General features: G+C 40.5%; 1 protein-coding gene across 5 annotated transcripts in view; it reads left to right on the top strand.

Moving 5' to 3' along the window:
* The window catches only part of LOC114663371 (cytoplasmic dynein 1 intermediate chain 1), a 468,822-nt gene that overhangs the window by 215,632 nt on the left and 236,638 nt on the right, over positions 1-16,552 (top strand). For all 5 annotated transcript variants that reach the window (XM_051935825.1, XM_051935823.1, XM_028817057.2 and 2 more), the window contains 2 exons: positions 11,132-11,294; positions 13,626-13,725. In XM_051935825.1, coding sequence (XP_051791785.1) covers positions 11,132-11,294; positions 13,626-13,725 — 263 coding nt within the window. The remainder of the gene's footprint in view (positions 1-11,131; positions 11,295-13,625; positions 13,726-16,552) is intronic.

The raw sequence follows: 16,552 nt of genomic DNA, 5'->3' as shown, positions 1-16,552 counted from the left end.
CTGTGTGCCTATTTTTTTTGTCTGTACCCTAATAAACTTTCATATGACACTCAGACCGTGGGCTACGACTCGCCTTTTCACGGTGACTTTGATATGTGATTTCTTTTTTATTTTGGGCACTGTGCGACTTTGTGAACTTGAGCTTTCGAGTTTCTCCGACACTCTGTCACTTGATCAACTTTATTTTGTTGATTATACCACTGTTTAAACCAACAAATAGTACGTTTTTCCTTTGCCTCCATTTGGTATTCGTTGAAATTCTTATTTTCCCCCATGCTTTTCCCATTGTCTTTTCACAGAAGGCTGAGCTTAAGGGCTATTTATATTGATTTGCATATTCAAAGAGGCGTAATTCTGGGAGGAGTTGGGGCGGGACAGAAGGCGCGTGCACGTGCGTTACTTTTCACGCTGATCGGGATTTATGTAGCGGAAGAACGTGGAAGTTTGCGTACGTACAGATTCCTGCATCTGTATTTTTCTGTGCGTACGCACATTCCTGCTTTTGTGCTTACACCATTTTATAGTGTGAGTTCTACGCACGGCGTTATGCATGAGGCCCCAGCTGAAGCCCGTACGGCAAAGCGGCCCGTCCTGCGAGGGCTAGGCGTTTCCCAAGGCGGTGTGCCGGCATACCATCGTCCACGGTCCAGTCCTGCAAAATAAGAGACATAAGGTGCGGAGATGTCATCCCAACGCTGCCTAATGGCGTCTTCCATCATGGCGTATGGAAAACGTCTCCACAGTTGACCGTCCCCATGGCACTTGTAACACCAGCGGACCCCCTGCCTTTACGGTGCCCTCCGGACCTGAAAAGAGGATGGGAACGACCGTGCCTGTATCTCCCCAGCCAGTTTTGGGGCTGCCCTCCATCTCCGTGGAGAGAGCTCTCTCTCCATACCTGAGCTCTCTGGCTCCCGCTTCCTTCTGTTGGGAGACCCCTCTTTTTTCTCTGGGGCCTCTCGTTACTCTGGGATGCTGCAACAGCCTGGATCCCCTTATGAAATAAAGAGGGACCCCGTGCTGTTCGCACTCCTCTCGATCGGGTTACGAGCGCTGCTTCTTGGAGCGGGGCGGTTTGGGTGCCGACACATACAAGCCGGCACCGTCCCCCCGTCTCTTCTCCCGCTGCTTGCTCAGTACTCATCCCCCAATCTACTGTCGGACGCCCCGCTACTCGAGTCCGGTCACCCATGTCTCAGCTCCCTTCACTGTGGCTTCCCCTTTCCTTTATGGTGCTGGTAGTACTCACCTGCACCGCATCAACGCTCTGGCTAGAGAATCCCACGTTGTACTTTCCCCCCACTCCTTTATGGTTGTCAGGAAAGCCTCTGTTTTCTTCTCCAGCCCTTCGATTACCTCTCGCATTAAGCGCAGGACCTGAAGCAGTGACTGTATGGGCCGAAGGGCTTCCTCCAGCTCTCGTACAGCCGCCAGCAAAATCAAAACATTAGCTGATGAGGAACTTAAAGTTCGTTCAGTTATCCCGTCTGGCTGGGATCCATGGAGCTCCTGCGCATGCTCAGTTGGGTCTTCGACCGTCCCAGGATTGACGTTCGTTAGTCCTGCCCTCGACCACTCACTGGCGGGTACACAACACACTCCGTCCAATCCTGTGCTTGTCTCTGGGAGGGACTTCCGGTCCTCCAACGCTCCCTCCACCCTATGAGTGGACTCGATCGGGGAAGTGTCTTCCAGGCAGTTTCCGCCCTGCAACCCTTCTGCAGTTAGTAGTGGCTCCTCCTTGTCTCCCGTTGTCGTCTCACCATCACTCCATGGGTCGGCGTGCTTTGGCCACAGACGTGGATTTGGGCAGTCCCCTGCTAAAAAGCAAGACCAGGGGACAGCAGGGTAAGCCCTGCCAAGTGTATCACCATCATACACGAGACTTACCTCCCGGATCCCGTCTTCTTGAGCGTGTTGCGGCTGGGTGTCCTCTTCCACTGCCCCGCCAACCCGTGCATCCCCGAAGACAACGCTGGGAACAGGCGTCGCTACCTTCAGGGCGCGTTTGCCCTTCTTCTTCCCCATTGTGCTGAGCGTCCGTTAGGCATGGTCCTTGGCAAGTGTTTTCTCGAGTTGTTGGCCCAGGAATGCGTGCCATGGTAGAAGTTTGCCTTCGTCTGCTGTGCGGGCTGCCTCCACAAAATTATTTTTTAAAGCGGGGTCCCCACCTTTTAGCAGGAGGAGGCCCCCACGTTGGGCGCCATTGTGGAACTTGACCCGGACATAGACAGGCAAACACGTTTGAATTACCCCACACACGTTTATTGAGGTCTTCCATTTGTACAATTATGCTCACAAACCCCAATACCACAAAATTCTGGCCAACACACAATGCCTTTTCTTCAGGCCGCCTCCTTCTCTCCTCCCGAGACCTCGTCCTCTCTTCTCTCCCGACTCAAGTCATTGTATGAAGGGAGGCGGCCCATTTTTATAAGCACCTGGATGTGCTCCAGGTGTGTTCCGGCAATCTCCCACCGACACGCCCCAGTGTGGTGGAAGTGCTGGCTGCATCCCCGGAAGCACTCTGGGTGTCCCTGCTCATCTTCGCCCCAGCACTTCCAGGTGTGGCGGAAGTGCTGAGGTCCAGGGTCCTCCAGGTATTGGCGTGCCCCCTGGCGGTGACAACGGGTCCCTACAGGGTTGAGCTTCCCAGCTCCATACCCGTGGCCCCCAAAGGAACCAGGGTGGTCGCCCCCTCGTGGTCTGGAGGAGGCACAAGCCCTCCTCCAGTCTTCTTGGGCGTTCCGGCTGGGTACCACCCCCATCCTGGTACCACACTTGCCACCCTTAAAGGGCCCTGGTTCAGTAATTGCTGTGCTGCTTCTTAGCTCCACACAGAAGCTGGTCACTGTGTATAATGTGTAACTCATCACTTTGTCTTTCCTTTTTAATGAGAGTCATGAATTTTAAGCAAAGTGGCCCAGTCTGAGTGGGTGTTGATGTGCGTGTTTGTGTTGCAGTGGACTGATGTCCTGTCCAGGGTTGGTGCATTCTTTGCCTGGGTAGACTCCAACTAATCCTAAACCTATGTTGCAGGTTGAAAAATGAGTTGATGGATGGATAATAATAATACATTTTATTTATATAGCGCCTTTCCCATGCTCAAGGCACTGGATGGATAGAAAGAGCTAGTTTCCATGTGCAAATAACATTGAACATTTGTCTTCATGGATTTCTTTACTACTGCATTTCATTTTCTATATCTTAATTAGACCATGTTTATCAATCTGCACAGCTTTACTATAAGAATTTGATGAAGATCAGATTTAAATTTTGTGGTGAAATTACAGGAATAATAAAGTTTTTTTTGCAGAGAATTCACACACTTATTTCATATAATAGGATTTTGGGTGTCTAAGCCACCCTGGCTGTCAGGTAAAATCCAGACACTGGGGATTTTAGATCCAATCATTAGATTTCTTCCAACATGGCTCATCTACTGATACAGTCCTTTTCAGGACAGCTTTTTATTATAATAATTATAATAAATATTATATTAATTATTTATATATTATATATGTTTGTAATACAATGTCAACTACTGTACATACATTCATGAAACTCCAATTAAAATCTGTTTGATAATTGCAATTTTCAGTCATCTCTTATAGTCTCTAGTATATTCAGGAAAATAATATTTTTCACAGATTTGGATTTTAATATACAGAAGAGGCTGGCAATAATTGGTATATTTCTAAGTGTGAAATAAGGATTGATTTAGTATTTATAGTATTAATGATTTAATTGAGGACTCTTGAAAAAAATGTTGACTAAAAAATTTCTTTTCAAGATTAGTTGATTGGCAATAGTAAATGAGGTTTTTCTGGAAAAGTGACCAAAGCAATGGCCTTAGACAGAGCAAACTGGTGGTAATTCTTCATATGATTGACTGATATTACTTATTTATGCAAAAAATGAAAATTGGAGGTTACAAAATGTGATCTTCCGGACAGAGATTTAAATAATAAAGCTGCTTCAAAACAGTTAGTCAATGTTTGTATTAATACCTGTTTTGTGATTGTAGTTCTTTTGTTAATTTTTATGAGCATAAACTTTTTTTCTGATCTTCCTCAGTTGTATTCCTTTTATTTGAGCTGAATTAGTGTTATGACTAATTATTTTGTTTTACTTTACTAGGGGGCTTCACCCCCCTTCTCGCTTCACTCACCAACCCCCTAGCCTGCACTACGTGCCAGCCACGTTGCATCTCTGTCGCCTGCGTATGTGGATTTCACTTTCACCGAACAACCAATCTTTTAATAATTACGGATACACCTCTTCATTGGGAAGAAACGCTACTTTTCCTTGATGGCAACATAAATTAGACAATGTACAAGTCTCTGACTTAAAGTTGAAATCTGAACAATATATTCGATCTCTTTTCGCTGTTCCATTATTTCACAGAGCAATAATTTCCATTTGTTTGCACTACTGCAATCTTTACTATCATTTTTTGAGACTTTCGAATTTTAGTACTTCCATTATCTCTAACCTGCTCTGCATGTGTATCATGCCAACGTTTTTAAACTCTTTATGACATTCTACTTTGTCATCTACTCTTTGTCTTTTATTTCAGCCCCAGGCGTGGTTAAATCTCTTGGCAGCAAGTCTCGTCTCGAGGGACATGAAATTATCTCTGAAAAAGTTACGTCTCGTCCCAGGCTACAAAGTCTCATCTCGTCCCAGTTTTTTTTTTTTTTTTATATAATAGAGAGATATTATTGTTTTCTTTCAATGTGGCACCATTTTGTGGTCAGATGTATGGTTGCTATCATCAAGTTTCCTGAAAGTCATGGCACATAATGTCACCAGCACAATGTTATTTAAGATGGCCGTGTGATTTGATAGATGACGGATACAATCTAAACCACAAGTTGGCTTTCATTCATTTAGAGTCAAGGTCTTGAACTTTGTCCAACTATTTATTATAAATTTATTTTTTAATATTTTCTATATTATTTTCTAAAATTATTTCGACTACTGGGTTTCCATCAGGAGTTTCCTAAGGTGCTGAATTGAAATACTCTATTCTATTTGGTTTGTGTTTTCTTTTTATTTTGAGGGTGTTAAAATATTTTTGTCTTTGCGCAATTCCATCTTGGATTCTATGGGTGACCCCATTTTGAAGGTATACTGTTGTAAATTCTGCATTGCTAGGATTGGACAACAGGAAATGCACTGAGCATGTTATCATGATTGCAGTGGGATAAAGATCAACATCAGACACTTTAAGATTGTCGAATACGAACATATTAATAATAAAAATAATAATAATACATTTTATTTGAAGCGCCTTTCAAAAAACTCAAGGTCACTGTACAATCAGGTTAAAAAATAAACATTCAATAACTAGAAAATTTAAAATCCAAATAAAACATCAGATAAAACACCAATAACAGTTACAATGAATAAGCAATTTTGAACAGATAAGTTTTAAGATTAGCCTGAAATTGGTGAAGGGTAGTCATATTCCTAAGATAAGCAGGTAATGAGTTCCATAAGGAAGGTGCCGATCTGCTAAATGCGCGATATCCCATCGTAACAAGACGTGCTGGTGGATTATTTAAGTTAATGGAAAAAGAGGATCTGAGCATACGAGAGGGTTTAGTGACTTGTAGGAGCTGTGAGAGATATGTGGGGGCAAGATTATGAATGGCCTTATATGTAAGGACTAAAATTTTGTAATTGACCCTAAACTTTATTGGCAGCCAATGAAGCTGCTGAATAACGGGTGTAATGTGATCAAAATAGGGTGTTTTAGTAATTATATGAGCAGCCGAATTTTGAACAAGTTGATGTTTATGTAGTAACTTTTAAGGCAGACCAAAGAGAAGTGAATTGCAATAGTCCAGGCGGGAGGTGACCAAACTATTGACTAAAATGGCAGTAGGGTGATTTGACAAAAATGGACACAAGCGATTAATGTTTCGCAGGTGAAAGTAAGCTGCTCGAGTAACAGAACTGATGTGAGACTGGAAAGATAACGTGCTGTCCAGAATTACACCAAGGCTTTTTATCTGATCAGTACAGACAGAAGTATTGTCTATTAATACTGAGATCTTTGATGCCTTCGCTATTGCAGATTTTGTGCCCATAAGAAGCACCTCAGTTTTATTAGAGTTCAACTGCAAGAAGTTGGAAGATAACCAAGACTTGATCTCAGCAAGGCAATCAGTAAGTGAGGATGGTGAAAGCGATGCAGATGGTGAAGTGGAAATATATAACTGGGTGTCATCTGCATAACAATGAAAGTTTATCTTCCATTTACGAAAAATGACACCCAAAGGAAGCAGATAAATGATAAACAGCAGGGGGCCAAGGACAGAACCCCGAGGAACCCCAGATACTACAGGAGTGGGAGTGGAGGTACATGTATCCAGCTGAATGAATTGAGTTCTGTCTGTAAGATATGACTTAAACCAAGTTAACGGAATGTGAGAAATACCTAGTGCAGATAGCCTTTTTAGCAGGGTGAAATGACAGACAGTGTCAAATGCAGCACTGAGGTCAAGAAGAACAAGGATTGTGATTAGGCCTGAGTCTGCAGCCACTAAAAGATCATTAGTGATCTTAACTAGTGCCATCTCAGTGCTGTGAAAACGTCGGAAGCCTGACTGGAATGGTTCGTATAAATTGTTAGCAGATAAATACTGATGAAGTTGGGAAGCCACAGTTTTTTCAAGAACCTTTGAAATAAAAGGAAGATTAGAAATTGGTCAGAAATTATTAAAGTCAGTAGGGTCAACCCCAGGTTTTTTCAGTAGGGGGTGAATCACTGCAGTTTTCATAGACTGGTGAACAATTCCGGTGGAAAGTGATGAGTGAATAATTGAAACAACAAGAGGAGCTAGCGAGGGAAGGCAGGTTTTAATCAGAACAGTGGGAATTGGATCCAAGTGACAGGTTGAAGGCTTAGAGCTATTGATGAGATCCATGATTTCTGAGGTGGAAGGAAGCTCAAACATGGAAAATGAATGAGTAGGAGGAGGAAAATCATCAATGGTGGAGTCAATAGCAACAGAGCCTAAATTATAATGTATTGCCTGGATTTTATCATTAAAAAATGTCATTAAGGTGTTACAAAATTCATTAGAAAGGCAGTGCAAGGAAAGAGAGTCTGGGGGACTTGTTAGCGATCTAAGCAGGGAAAACAGTGTTCCAGAGTTCCCCTTGTTGGAAGAAATTAGGGCAGTAAAATAGGCAGCTTTAGCATGCCGTATGCTGCCCCTATAGTGATGCATATGGCTAAAATACATTTCTTTATGAACATTAAGACCTGTCTTCTTGTACAGCCGTTCCAACTGCCGACCTTTAGATTTTAAAATGCGCAAAGCTGGTGTAAACCATGGGGCAGTGTGTGTAAATGAAACTGATCGGGTTTTGAGTGGGGCTACCGAATTCAAAATGTCAAGAAGTCCTTCGTTATAAAAGTTAACTAAATCTGGCGGAGAAATAGTTTGTAATGATTCCACAAGTATATCAATACCTAATTGAAAATTGCCCATGTTGATATTTTTAAGATTCCTAAAAATTATTACACGAAGAGGTTTAATGGTGTAGACAGTAAGAGTCATATTAAATGTAAGGAGAAAATGATCTGAAGAGGGAAATTCTTCCACAGTACAGTCATTCGGAGTAAGTCCAGTACAGCAAATCAAATCCAAGATATGTCCTTTGAAATGTGTCGGGGTTTCAATAAACTGCTGAAAGTCAAAGTTATCAAGGCAAGAAATAAAATCTCTGGTCGCCAAGGACTTACTGTTATCCAAATGAATGTTAAAATCACCCATTATTATTATGTTCGAAGATAACGAGGACAAATAAGCTAAAAAAGCAGAAAAGTCATTCAGAAACTCTTTGTTGAATTTAGGAGGACGGTAAATAGTTGCAACAATGGTGGGAATAGAGCCAGGTAGTTGACAGACAAGAGACTCAAATGAACCATAGGAAGAGACTGTCAGCGGCGTAACTCGCATTGTCTTGCGGTAAAATATCGCAAGACCTCCTCCACGACCAGAGTTGCGAGGCTGCGCCATGTAAACAAACCCGGGAGGTGTTGCTTCGTTGAGCAAAGTAAAGTCCTGGGGTTGCTGCCACGTCTCATTTAGAGAAAGGATGTCGATGTTACGATCCGTAAGAAGATCCTGAATGAGATGGGTCTTACCTGTAAGGGAACGGATGTTGAGATGAGCAAAGTTAATGGTATCCTCGCTGAGATGAGCAGGAGCGCTAGCCACCGTAGCTAGGCTGGCTAACACACTCGGATCTGAAGTTCTGCCAGATGGCCTCAGCGATGGACGAGAAGTGGACCAGTAAGAGGTTATTGGAGCTCGTGTATCCTGTTGAAAATTCCGGCGGGAGCCTCTATGGATATATCTCCGTCGTGGCCGAAAAAAGATGTCCGGAAAAGTTAACAGGACGTCCACAGGAGATCCAGTCATCCTTGGACGAAGTCGAAGAAGATCCGCCACCGTATATTGATACAGGCTTAAAACCGGCTGAATCATCGTTGACAGGAGGCGAAGGGCTAGTACAAGACAGGTAAGAGCCCTGCATATCCAGTTTCCTTGCACTGATCCTGCCATCATTAGGAGTTGTTAACCGCACCCGACAATCCCGATAAGGTTTCAGATCGAGTTCAATTTGGCTAAAGGTTTACTTGAAGAGTTCACAGAAAGTCCACAAAAGTTGTTATAAGTTATTATGGGTTCAAAAAATGCTTAAGAGAAGTTAATTAAAAGGTATTTAAGAATTAATCTCTAAAAAAAGGGGGGAGGCAGCAGCGAGCAGTCACGCCAGCGTTCACCACACCTCAAAAAGAGACTGCATGTGTTTAATTTATGTTGGTGTTAAATCTACAGTTAGGTCCATAAATATTTGGACAGAGACAACTTTTTTCTAATTTTGGTTCTGTACATTACCACAATGAATTTAAATGAAACAACTCAGATGCAGTTGAAGTACAGACTTTCAGCTTTAATTCAGTGGGGTGAACAAAACGATTGCATAAAAATGTGAGGCAACTAAAGCATTTTTTAACACAATCCCTTCATTTCAGGGGCTCAAAAGTAATTGGACAATTGACTCAAAGGCTATTTCATGGGCAGGTGTGGGCAAGTCCGTCGTTACGTCATTATCAATGAAGCAGATAAAAGGCCTGGAATTGATTTGAGGTGTGGTGCTTGCATGTGGAAGATTTTGCTGTGAACAGACAATGTGCGGTCAAAGGAGCTCTCCATGCAGGTGAAAGAAGCCATCCTTAAGCTGTGAAAACAGAAAAAACCCATCTGAGAAATTGTTACAATATTACAAGTGGTAAAATCTACAGTTTAGTACATCCTGAGAAAGAAAGCAAGCACTGGTGAACTCAGCAACGTAAAAAAACCTGGACGTCCACGGAAGACAACAGTGGTGGATGATCGTAGAATCATTTCCATGGTGAAGAGAAACCCCTCCACAACAGCCAACCAAGTGAACAACACTCTCCAGGGGGTAGGCGTATCGATATCCAAGTCTACCATAAAGAGAAGACTGAATGAAAGTAAATAGAGAGGGTGCACTGCAAGGTGCAAGCCACTCATAAGCCTCAAGAATAGAAAGGCTAGATTGGACTTTTCTAAAGAACATCTAAAAAAGCCAGCACAGTTCTGGAAAAACATTCTTTGGACAGATGAAATCAAGATCAACCTCTACCAGAATGATAGCAAGAAAAAAGTATGGAGAAGGCGTGGAACAGCTCATTATCCAAAGCATCCCACATCATGTGTAAAACACGGTGGATGCAGTGTGATGGCTTGGGCGTGCATGGCTGCCAGTGGCACTGGGACACTAGTGTTTATTGATGATGTGACACAGGACAGAAGCAGCCGAATGAATTCTGATGTGTTCAGAGACATATTGTCTGTTCAGATCCAGCTAAATGCAGTCAAATTGATTGGGCGGCGTTTCATGATACAGATGGACAATGACCCAAAACATGCAGCCGAAAGCAACCCAGGAATTTATTAAAGCAAAGAAGTGGAAAATTCTTGAATGGCCAAGTCAGTCACCTGATCTTAACCCGATTAAGAATGCATTTCACTTGTTGAAGACTAAACTTCGCACAGAAAGGCCCGCAAACAAACAGCAACTGAAAGCCGCTGCAGTAAAGGCCTGGCAGAGCATTAAAAAGGAGGAAACCCAGCATCTGGTGATGTCCAGGAGTTCAAGACTTCAGGCTGTCATTGCCAGCAAAGGGTTTTCAACCAAGTATTAGAAATTAACATTTTATTTTCAGTTATTTAATTTGTCCAATTACTTTTGAGCACCTGAAATGAAGGGATTGTGTTAAAAAATGCTTTAGTTGTCTCACATTTTTATGCAATCGTTTTGTTCACCCCACTGAATTAAAACTGAAAGTCTGCACTTCACCTGCATCTGAGTTGTTTCATTTAAAATTCATTGTGGTAATGTACAGAACCAAAATTAGAAAAAAGTTGTCTGTCCAAATATTTATGGACCTAACTGTATGTACTGAAAATTGTCTTCAAATTTTTGGATTTTGCATTGAGTTTTGACACTTGGAAATTGTGCTACCTGGTAATGGGTCTTGGCTTAAAATTTGACCACACTTATATCCTATCCCATAAACAAATATTACCCAGAAGACAGATCATAACAGTTTTTTTTTAACTTTGAGTTTTGTCTAGTGTCATAGGTTTTGACACATAATAGGAAGTCTTTCTGGTTTTTACCATTTTACATGTCCCAACTATGTTTTCATCTCCTGGTTCTTCTTTTCTGTCTGGCCATTTGGCTTACTAGACTCCAACTTGTGAGAGAACAAATTGCATGTAAGGTACTATGAGTACTGATTAACTGTGTCACCAGTGATGGCCATCTGTACATTTTTCAGTTAAATATTATATACTTTATGGAGATATTTATTCAAGATGACACTTAAAAAAACTAAATTAAACACTAAAACTATATTTTCTTTTGTTCAGCCCTTGGATAGATTTACACATGTATAGAATTAAATATAGTGTTAGAACAGAATGGCATTTAGTTCAGATAAATAGCTTGCTGTTGACGATTCTCTGATCATAAAGACCCTGCTTTTTGTCTTTGTTTCTATGTCCTTTTACAGCTCACCCAAGGGAGCTGACTGAAGAAGAGAAACAGCAAATTCTCCATTCAGAAGAGTTTCTCATATTTTTTGATCACACAAGTCGTATTATGGAGAGAGCACTAGCTGAAGACTCGGACATCTTCTTTGACTACAGTGGTCGGGATTTAGAGGAGAAGGAGGGGTAAGTAGTCTTTTAACTCTTGGAACTGCCACAGTTGATGTTAAATACCATATGCTTCTGTTAAAAAAAGTGGTCATGTTTTAGGTTCTTTTAATATTGGAAACATAAACTCGCCTATATTTACAGCATTTGTAACATTCATGACAATTTAACATAAAGGAATCAGTACTGTTAAAAACCTATCAATAGATGGATATCAGTATCCAAAGATGCATATATAAATTAGAGTGGAACATTAACTCCGTGCTAATTGTTGCAGCCTGACAGATCAAGTGTCTGGGTTTAGAATACCAAATCATTATCCAGGTGGAGTTTGAATATTCTCCTCATGGCTCCATGAATTTTTCTCCCACTACTTTCCTCCCAAATCTCAAAATCCTGCATGTTACTTTACGTGGCAATTCTTCATTGGCCTCTCTCTGCATAAGGATGTGTGTAATTATGTGCCCAGTGATGAACTGTCACCTTGTCCAGGGTAGATTGCTAGCTTGTGCCCAGTGGCATTACAACCTTTGAGCTGGATTTAGCATGATTGAGAATATATCATATTATAAATTAAACCTGTCAAAAAAATTAAGCAGTAATTGAAAAGTAAAATTTTGTTTATTGTCAAGGCATTTCAGGGGTAGAGTATAGACTTTGTAATAAATGGCCTAACTGAATCCAGATGTTTACGCTGCCCTTTAGAAAAAGTTTCAGCAAGGCGAAAGCTTAACATCCCCACTGAAGAAGCCTACAAAAATAGTTAAAAGAGAGAAAGGGAGGGGAGCTGAAGCAACCCATTGAGAACCAAAAGAGGATGAGAGACAATAAGGACTCCCTCTTGACTGCCATTGTTTTGTTTTTGCATATGACAAAAGCCTTTTCCATATAATTAATCAACTAACAAACTGAATTTATGCCATTTGCAGTACATTAAGAAAATGGGGGTACCAGACTACAATATACAGTGTGGTAAAAACGACCATAAGACATTGAGAAGGTTTGGGACAGCCATCCGTATAATTGTTCCCAGCTGCAATACTGATTCAAAAACAGAGACATGTTCATTCCACTGAGTCCAAAACAGAACTGAGTTTCTGGCTACAAGATGGCGGCTTTAAAGGCCAGTAAAGGAAGTGATGTCATTAATACCGGAACCGGACGTGACGTAATTGGCTGTCCCAGAGCCAGGAGGGATTTCCCTAGAATGGTCTGCAAAAGATCGAGAGGGAAAATGAGTGCACTTCGCCACCCCCTGGTCTGGCATGGAATCACATGTATTTAAGCCCTTTAGTTGTCTCCTAGACACACGTGTGTGACAACAGATATGGACACATTTGTTGGTAACTTTACAGCTCATTGAAAAAGTGCGATATGCTTCCTAAGAAGTGATTGAATGAAAAGCAATTGTCCCATGTAAACCTGCATGCCTTTGATATGTCATTGAGTAAAGCAAAGCAAGTATGAAAAAAGATAAAATATTGCATATTCTACAAAGATATTGTAAAATGGACTGGACACATTTGTTGGTACCCCTAGAAAAGATCAGGAATTATTGGATTACAGTGGTCATATGTCAGTTTGCTGTTTGAGTGGCAGTGGGCTCAATGGAACAAGATCCAGGAGTACTCCATTGTTGAAACAAAAACATAAAAAAAGCCAGACTGGAATTTGCTAAAATGCATATTGACAAGCTATAATGCTTCTGGGAGAATTTCCTTTGGACAGATGAGACAAAACTGAAGCTTTTTGGCAAGTCATATCAACTTTATGTCCACAGACAAAAAAATGAAGCTTTCAAGAAAAGAACACCATACCTGTATGTACCATGAAACATGGAGGAGGCTCAAATATGTTTTGGGGCTGTTTTGCTACCTGGCAAATGGTGTCTTAAATTTATGTTGGAAACAATGAAGCCTCAAGACTATCAAGACATTTTGGAGCCCAGTGTCAGAAAGATGTCTCAGTCATCAGGATAATGACCTAAAACACATAAATAAAAGCATCCAAGGATGGTTAAAACAAAACATTGGACTATTCTGAAGTGGTCTTCAGTGAGCCAGTGATTTACATTTGATATTTTATAATCGTTTTCTTATGGTTAACACAACAGTATCAAACAATGTAGTCTCAAAGTATAGGTACATGTTTTCATGTGTATAACTTCCAGGTTTATTTAACTTAAACGTTATATTCTTGTTTAGTCTTTCAAATAAAAATTATTCAGACTTTTTGCATTTGAGAAATCTTGGTTAATCTTGATGAAGTTTTTCTTCTTTCTATGTCTTATTTCCAAAAATAAAAATTAACATAAAGTGTTTCTTAAAATGAATTTCTTTTATCTTTCAGCGACATCCAAGATGGTGCCAATCTATCTTTTAATCGTCTTTTCTATGATGAACACTGGTCAAAGCATCGTGTTGTTACTTGTTTAGACTGGTCTCCACAGGTAAAAAAAAAAAAAAAAATGTCTTTGGATTTTTTATATTTTAAGAAGTACCCGAACTGGGGTATAGGCAAAACATAGTGACACAGTTTGTTTATTTTGTTGTTTTAATTTGTAGGTAGCATTGGAAGTGTAATCTCTTTCCTAAAAAGATAATTATAGCATTAGTGGCCTGATTAATGACTGTTGTAATATGTTGTGTGTGGTTGTTCTAGGAAGATGGTGGAGGTACAGCAGTTCACCATGGCTGAATCAGATTCACATTAAAGCCCTTGGCCTCTTTGTAATGACTTGTAGGTGGCACCTATGTTCTTGTAATTGCAAAGGGTTAGGAAGCAGAACTAAAGTTAGGAACTGAGATGACTAATCAAAGTTGAGGAGAACTTTAATAGTCATTTTAGTCTTTTTCTACTCATTTTCATCTACTGTAAGTTTTTTATTTAACAAAAATAAGTAACTGAAATAGATGTTCAGATATATTTTATATATAGTGTGGATACCAAGGGGCATACAACTCCCCAAACCCCAGACACAACAACAACAGAGCCCACAAGTTCAGCAGTACACGTTTGTTTATAGTGGGGAAGCTCTTCTCCCTCACTTCCCTCAACAGTATAGTACAAAGCACCCAGCAGCACAATCTACAGCACAATCTTTCTTTTCTTCGCCACCACTCCTCCTCCAGCAAGCTTCATCCCTCTTCCTCCCGACTTTGGCTCTCAGAATGGAGTGAGACAGCTCCTTTTATGTTACACCTGGGAGTGCTCCAGGTGGCTTTTCAGGGTTAACTGGAACTACTCCCAGGTGTGATGGAAACCGTGGCTCCCGTGGAACCCAATAGGGCTGTGCCAAACTCCAACTCCCAGGAATCCGTGGTGCCATAGCCGCCCAGAATGACTGCCCTGTAGCGTCCCGGGGAAGGTAGTGCCTTGTAGATGCTCTCTCCCCCGGTCCTTCCATCCACCTGGCGTACAGGCTAGGTAATGGCTTTGGCCACCCGTCACAATATGTATTTCTCTTCAGTGGTTTTTATTCATTGTTGGGTCCAATATATACCCTATATGCTCCAGTAAATTTGTCCATTGAAAAGACTTTGCTAACATGGTTTTCTATTGTGAGTGACCCAGAATATACTTGAAATGCTAAACATACTTAAAGTTGAATACAGGCAAGGTCAAATACACTTAACATCAGTATTTTTTCATTAAAATTTAAAAAAATATGTTAGTAATTTTTGAAGTTAAATGCATTTTATCACAATCATAGCTTGCTTTCATTTGCCCCACATACTTTTTTCTGAAGTAAAGCTGTATTGTTTAGCTTTTATAAAAAAATAAAAATCCATCTCACCTTGTGGCTTACAATTGTACCTTACTTAAATGCGTATCAGAATCGTTGATGCAAAAATGTAATTTATTTTTGTGAAACTCAACTATTTCTGAAAATGGTTTAGGCATTCCACTTTATATTTTCAATACATACGAGATCGCCTTTTATCCCAGGTGCGTAGTTACTGGTAGCTGGATGCATCAGTGCCTAAGTTTCAAATGTAATTTGATAGTTGTACTAGCATATCAGTTTTTTTTATAGGTGATATTTTATTTCTCTAACCAAGTAGACATACATGTAACTATTTTACAAATCTGATGCTTACATCCTTCTAGTAGCATCATGTGCTTTTACTATCTTCTACTTTTGGAAAAAATGGACAGAGTTCTTAGTTCCTTGGTTTGAAGCTTTCCCCTTCTGTGAATACCTGTTTTCATACCTTAAAATAAATTCTATACCTAACTCCTCACAGTATGCTCATAAATAAAAATGATGTCCATCTCTCTCTCTTTCTCTGTTAATTACTGCAGCACAAAAAATGATGAGACAGATTTTGAATAAATTTGAGAGGCATTTATATAACATTGCAACTAATTTATAGCAACAACACTAGACTACTAAATTTTTGTTTATCCATCCATCCATCCATTTTCCAACCCGCTGAATCCGAACACAGGGTCACGGGGGTCTGCTGGAGCCAATCCCACCCAACAAAGGGCATAAGGCAGGAACCAATCCCGGGCAGGGTGCCAACTCACCGCAGAAATTTTAGTTTATTTCCTTAGAAAGATGGCAGATTAATTCACATTAAGTTAGAAAGTGTATGCATGGTATTCAGGTTTACTCTCAGGCTTAGTTAACTGCTTCAGAACTTGGGATATTTTAAAAGATTTATTTATTTAGAGATATCATATTTTGTTTATCAAAGTTTTTAACAATGTGTTCAAAAATTACTGTGATAACATTTATTTTATGTACTCTGATAATAGAATTAATTTATTTTTTTTAATTGCATTTTATAATATTATATAGTTAAAACTCTAATGCAAATAGGCTGAAATAACTTCAGTTGCATTTTTTTCTGCTTTTGTTAAATGTTGGATTAAGATTAATTAAAGTTCATAGTTATTAAACATATCAGTTCTAAAAAAGTACTTGGTGGAGAGATAAAATCTCTCAAGAAAGAGCACCACAGATTCAATGTTTGCTCTTAGGGTGTTAATGGAGAAGTATGGCGAAAGCCAGAAGGAGATGAATTGCGTCTTTGTGGACTTAGAGAAAGTATATGACAGGGTGCCTAGAGAGGAGTTGTGGTGTTGTATGAGGAAGTCGTGAGAAGTATGTAAGAGTGGTACAGGATAAGAGTGACCACCATCCTATGCTGTCTAACTACACTTTGCTCTGCCAACACTTTGCAGTCTCCACTCTCCTTCAGACTGACCGTCCTGCATAGGATATAATCTACCTGTGTGTATCTTCCTCCACTCTTGTACATCACCCA

The sequence above is a fragment of the Erpetoichthys calabaricus genome, chromosome 13 (genome assembly GCF_900747795.2).
Source record: "Erpetoichthys calabaricus chromosome 13, fErpCal1.3, whole genome shotgun sequence".
Taxonomy (NCBI): domain Eukaryota; kingdom Metazoa; phylum Chordata; class Cladistia; order Polypteriformes; family Polypteridae; genus Erpetoichthys; species Erpetoichthys calabaricus.
This window is presented reverse-complemented; position numbering and strand designations above follow the sequence as displayed.